Source organism: Protomyctophum parallelum (genome assembly GCF_964188405.1).
Source record: "Protomyctophum parallelum genome assembly, chromosome: 10".
Taxonomy (NCBI): Eukaryota; Metazoa; Chordata; class Actinopteri; order Myctophiformes; family Myctophidae; genus Protomyctophum; species Protomyctophum parallelum.
In genome coordinates this window covers 19,569,503-19,575,522 of record NC_139704.1, presented here as the reverse complement: position 1 = coordinate 19,575,522, position 6,020 = coordinate 19,569,503, and the positions used below count along the sequence as shown (strand labels likewise).

Below are 6,020 nucleotides of genomic sequence, written 5' to 3'. Positions count from 1 at the left end.
CTATTATACTGTACGTGGTTATAATTTTAATAGTGTCACCTACACAGCAGGTGGCAATGTTGATCAAGAAATTTGCACACACACAAAAAGTATCATGAAAGTATTAATTAGACAACAGTTGTTTTAGCATAGGCTATTTGCTGATAATAGGCCATAGATGCTAAAACACTGGAATCCAGTACAAAATAACCCAGATACCCACTGTGATAAAACCAGAACGTTTTATTATTTTTGTAATACCATATATAATGCAATTGCATATCTTTGGCGAAAATAAATTTTATAAACATTTTATCAACAGAGGTTAGCATACAAAAACCAAAAAGGTATGTCTGTCTAACAGACAGGACAGACAAACTGACACAAACAGATACTGGGTTGGCAGCTTTAGTCAAATGCAACAAAAATGCTCATCATTACCATAATGATTGCAACACAATTTTGAAAAATAAAAATTACTTAGTATTCCAATAACAGCTGTCAAGCAATGAAGCAGTCATATGCAGTTTTCAGGTTGCACAAGTCCAGGGACACCATTAACTATTAGGTAGCTCTTCTAACATTCACTCAGTCAGAATCATGCCCAAGTTACACTCTGTCGTACAACTTTGTCACACCGCAGAAACAGCCGATCTACAAGCTCACAAGGCATTGCATCGACCATCGTACAACTTAGAAAACTTTGACACCAACAGAGTATTTCTCTTGCAAGTGCTACAGAAGGAACAAGCACTAGAATTCCTCACCAGCCCTCCCTTACACTCAGACTTAAGTTTGACAAACTATACAGCAGCAGCCTGGGGGAATACGTTAAGTCTTTTATGGTTTTGAGGTGTTCAAAATGGCTATTCAAACACCACAAAACAATACTTGGAAGCATGAGTTATCAATGGCAGTGAGTGTTAATCATTTTGATGATGGCAATTAAATTATCCATATATGTGGAAGGATTACCAACAAATTTAGCTTGTGATTAGTTTTTTTTTTTCTTCTTTTTTTTGTCAAACAAAAATAATTAAAATAATTAAAATAAGATAAACCATATATCAAATAAAGGTTTTAAAATTATTAAATTAAAGTTCTCCATTCAAGAAATCCAACATGGGGAATGTCTGTCCATCTGAAAAGTCTACCCCTGCTCTTTCTGTACATCCTTTTTGGCAACTTAAAAGGTTTCAGGATCAATAATGTTAATCAGTGGCTTTCTAACCAATCTCACAAAAAAGGACAAAACATGAGGATGCCTGGCAGAGTGGCAGTTAAACATCTGCTCATAGACCATGTACATTGGCAATATAAGTGTATTGTGTTGCTATAAAACAATATTAAAGAAATAGTTGTATTGCAGTGAAATAAAGTAAAGGAAAAAGAAAACAATATTCTTATTTATCAAGATGAATTCAAAGGGAGAAAAGAAATGCACCTATAGCAGAAGTCACTCCTTTCAAATTACAATTGTACGAAATAATAATATTTCAATAAACCCATAAATTAATGTCATAAATAGCTTTATGATTAAATGAACAACAATTTGTTCTTTCTTTTCACAGCTAAACAAGACCAGTGTATGCACATTGTCATTTTCTTTTTAAAGAACTGAGTCTTACTTCTAAACAGTTCCCCAGTCTAAAGCAACAACAACAACAAAAAAGAAGTAAACCAAAGGTTTGATTCGTCACTGTACTGGTGGTCAGATTGCTCTTGTGAGTGATTTTGCAAACTGAGGCAATGCTACCGTCAGTCACATTTAGCTAAACTCTGGCAGCAGGACAACAGGGTGACCACGGACCATATTCACACACACACATCAACCATCTGGGGGTCGGAAACCCCACTTTGACAGTGTATTATTGTATGACTTTAAGCTATATGATCAGGGACTTATTTGAATACATAAGGGTTATTTGAACCAATCTTCTGTATGGTAGAGCATAAATGGGCAAATGGCGGCCCGGGGGCCACATGCGGCCCTCACTTTCACTTAATGCAGCCCGCAGGTTTTTATCGGAATACTGATATAGTATTGTTTTCAGCCGTTACAATTCCAAACATGCAAACATGACCTGCGTCTATATTAGTAGCTTAGTATTAAAATGGTATTGTAAAAATAAAAACTTTTCAGGATTCCAATTCAAAAATAGCAACAAATTATTAAAGAATAAATAGAAGATCTACACACTCAAAACGCGTCGCACCGCGTTTTGAGCTTGTAGATCTGCTATTATTTTTTTTATAACAGTATATGAAATGTGGCCCTCTGGTGTGAGTGTGTAACTAGAGTGGCCCTCTCCAGTTCCAAAGTTGCTCACCCCTGTGGTAGAGCATGTTAATGCATTATAATTGACACATCTGGGTAGTGGTTGGAGGTGGTCTCCCTGAGACATTTCAACCCTGTTGCAACAATCTCAATTAAATCTTTTGCCATCGTTATTGACATAATGCACAGACAACTCACAGATTGTATGGCTTTAAGTGTAGTATGGCCGCCTTGGCCGGCTTGTGAATATGGTCAATGGCCTTAACAGTTGAATTTCAGTGGCACCGGAAAATGTTTGGCACTGTTCATGCAAACTACACTAAACAGTCATTGTGACACAACAAAGGCAATTCAGCCAAATATTTGTTTTTTTTCCATATGAGAGGAATACAAGTTAAAATGCATTTCGGGTTCGCTACAACTGCACCCTATTCCTCGATTCTTTTGAAGTTTTGTGTGATGCAACTTTTGTAAGAAGACTGGTCTTTCTTTCCTCCATAAGTCACTCGCAACTTCCTCTCACTGAACTGCGTGCTGTCAACTGACAACAACCTCCCTGTGTCACAGCTCAATAGGAGAGCACACACTTCCTTATTTTGTTCTAGGAGGAAGAGCGAGCCGGAGACCATGTCAGCCGGGCAGAGCCGTGTGCACAACACAAACGCTGGACAAGTCTGTAACATTTCACCCACTGACTGAGCAAGAACACTCCCTTTGGCACCACACATGCATGCTCAATTCTCTCTCGCAAAGACTGCATTGTCTCCCACTTCTTCAGTCTAGATTCTCTATACTTAGTTCATGTGAAACTAGACCAGTCCCCAAAGTAGTAAATGAACTTGCCCTCAAATATCAGTCGACAGAAATAGTCCTCCGTTCATACCAGCATCAACAAAATGATGCATACAATGTCAGTGGATTTGCTTTTTGGCCAAATCAAAAAGCGCTAAGTGCATGGGATAAAACCGAGGAGAACATACAGGGAAAATATGAGGCAACTACTGGCCTCATGACGGAAATGTTAAGTCTGGTTTATACTTCGACGTACAATGGAGTCCCATGGCAAAAAAAACAGCAGATCTATAAGCTCACAATGCATCGCAGTGCGTCACGGCGTGAGATGGGAGTTTTGACATGGCCCGTCATTATGACTAAATACAAATTAGGCATTAGTCTTCTGAATGTCAGCCCACTCTGTATTAAAAAAGGACCAAAAGAAACATCACAGATAAAAATCCAACAATGTCAATTTAACTCTGAGTGTAAAAATGGACCCGTAAGAAGCACAGCATCCAACCATAACGCAAACCGACGTCTCTCTCATAATACGTCTCATAGCGGGCTGTTACGGTATAGCTGCAGCAATGCTGAGAATAAAGAATAAATGTTTCTTTACATCAGGGGTTACCCTAAACCGAGGCAGTATGAATAACTAATAGGTCAATATTTGACCTGGAGCAACGGTAGCCAGACCGACTACGGTACATAGAACACTTTCCCGTCATGCCAATTTTCCAGCCATTTTAAACTTGGGCTCAAGTAAACATGCACTTAATCCCACATGTATGATGCACGCATACATCTATTAGTGGCATATGTTAGCACATTGTCAACGTCTGCCATGCCAAGGACTGGACTAAGCCACTACACCTTGCATAGGTTGTGAGCAGGAAAAATTAACAGGCGGCGAGTTGTAACGTTTGTACACAAATCACACACACAAATCCAAGCTGGGCTAGGCGGGATTGATAAATTGAGTGGGTTTGCAAAACATTGTATAGCCTTCCTTTATAGCACTGTAATGGACTTGGCTTCACAAATCGTAGCAAACTACTTACAGACAACTTATATACTACATTTGGCAGTGGCTGATTTTTGCTATTACCTTACCGCTGTGCTAAATCCTGAAAAGAAATGTAATGAGGTTAGCTGATGATATGAACATAATACTACTTCATTCATTCATGTAAATGCAAGGCTTAACCAGTGTACACAACCCAGAAAAAAAATACCACCATTTAAATGACGTTAAAAAGAGCAGTTAAGGTTGTGGATTAATTATTGCATCTCTCTTTAAAGACCAAGAATGCCTTTCAAAAACAGTGGCTTTTTTTCTTCTTCTGTTCTTCAGCACAAAAAGGAGGAGGAACTGACTACACCGGGAGGTTAGAATTTGTTTCTTACAAACATGCACTCATTTGCTTCATAAATAGATTCACTTGGAAGAGGATACAGGTTCGAGGAGGAAGCATGCAAACGCTTTGAGTTATAAAACCTTCAGCTTTTCCCATTTTTGTCTTTTTAGGAGAAAAAAATGACATGACTGGATGTAGTCCAGCGGAAGCGGGCAGGTCATTTTGGATAGGTATTATGATGTTTCTCCTTAGCCCAGACAGTTAACCCCGCGTTACAAAAGTCTCTATATGGCTTTGTTCTCCTGCGTGAACGATAACTATTGCCATTTGTTTTCTTCGACAGGGGATTTCCCAAAAAACAAACAAACAAACGAACAAAAAATAAAAGGCTCAAAATGGCCAATCAGCGTTCGGATAAGGAGAAGGAGGCACACCAGGACACATCATCGGGGGGGTCAGAGGCTAGTAGGGACCGACGGGGTCAGGAGGAGAAATCGATGAGAAATCGTTCATTTCCTGCTCAGTTTTTTGCTCTTGACGACTGTGCGTTTGGAGACCTCCGTGCAGCTGCGGACGCCGGCCAGGTGCAGCAGAGAGCCCGCCGCCTCCTTCAGCTCTTCGTCCAACTCCGGCTTGACCTCGCGTCGCGCCCTCTTGCCCGCCGCGGGCCACTTGGCGGAGGAGGAGGGCGGCGTGCGCCGTGAAGTGGGCTGGTGGTGGGGGGCGGCGCCCCTCTCGTCCCAGAGGTCGGAGTCCTCCGTGTCGCTGTGGAAGCCCTCGCTGCCGGCGCGCCGCGTCTGCCCGCGCTGGTCGCTGCCGCAGCCTCCTCCGTCGTCCAGGGAGGACATCGAAGAGGAGGAAGAGTGCGAGGAGCAGCGCTGCAGCGCCACGCTGCTGTAGTTGTGGTCTTGCTTGGGATCGCTGCTCACCACGACCGTGTCGGGGCGGGACAGGTCCAGTGGACTGTCGGAATCGCCTGGTGAACAACAGGGATTCCCCCACAAGAACAATGTGAACATTCTGGTGAGTGTACGCACAGCACTAAAGCAGGTTTAAACAGAGACGGTTTAAAAGCTGCAATCAAACAAACTTGTTTGAATTGATCAAATGTTCATTAAATTTAACAAACTGCATGTAGTGTATGTTCATACATATATGTCGCACATCTACAGCGTTTGGAGGTGCTTTACTGGTTGACAAGAAGTAGTACTGTCTGAATCTCATACGCACAATATCCCCTCTGGGCAAGCAGGGATTCCCTTTTGACTGAACGGTAGAAATGTGGTCTCTGAAGTGGGAGTGGGTAAAACTTATGGATTGCAGCTTTAAGTCAAAGGATGCTTAATGAATGCAATGGAAGTCTTCGCATACTTCCACTGAAGTGCCTTTAGAAAATCTATACGTGTGAAAATCTGTTACTCGCCTCGGGACAACAGACAAAAGGATGAGTCAAGGAATATGCTAATATGCTATATAAAAAAACGTAAACAGGTGGAACCACGGCTCATAAATGTACAGCACAAAAAAGTAATAAATCATGCAATGGATGGGTGGGTGGAGCTGGCACGTGATGAGAGAAACCAAGCGGAGCAGAACTAAAAACAATGGCGGCGTGCGTGGTGGGTGTG

The 6,020-nt window shown here is 41.6% G+C and overlaps 1 protein-coding gene across 2 annotated transcripts in view; it reads right to left on the bottom strand.

Moving 5' to 3' along the window:
• Positions 1-62: 62 nt before the first annotated feature.
• foxn2a (forkhead box N2a) overlaps positions 63-6,020 on the bottom strand; it is a 34,347-nt gene continuing 28,389 nt past the window's right edge. For both annotated transcript variants that reach the window (XM_083775575.1, XM_083775576.1), the window contains exon 6: positions 63-5,368. In XM_083775575.1, the coding sequence (XP_083631701.1) occupies positions 4,902-5,368 (467 nt within the window). In that variant the 3' untranslated portion in view covers positions 63-4,901. The remainder of the gene's footprint in view (positions 5,369-6,020) is intronic.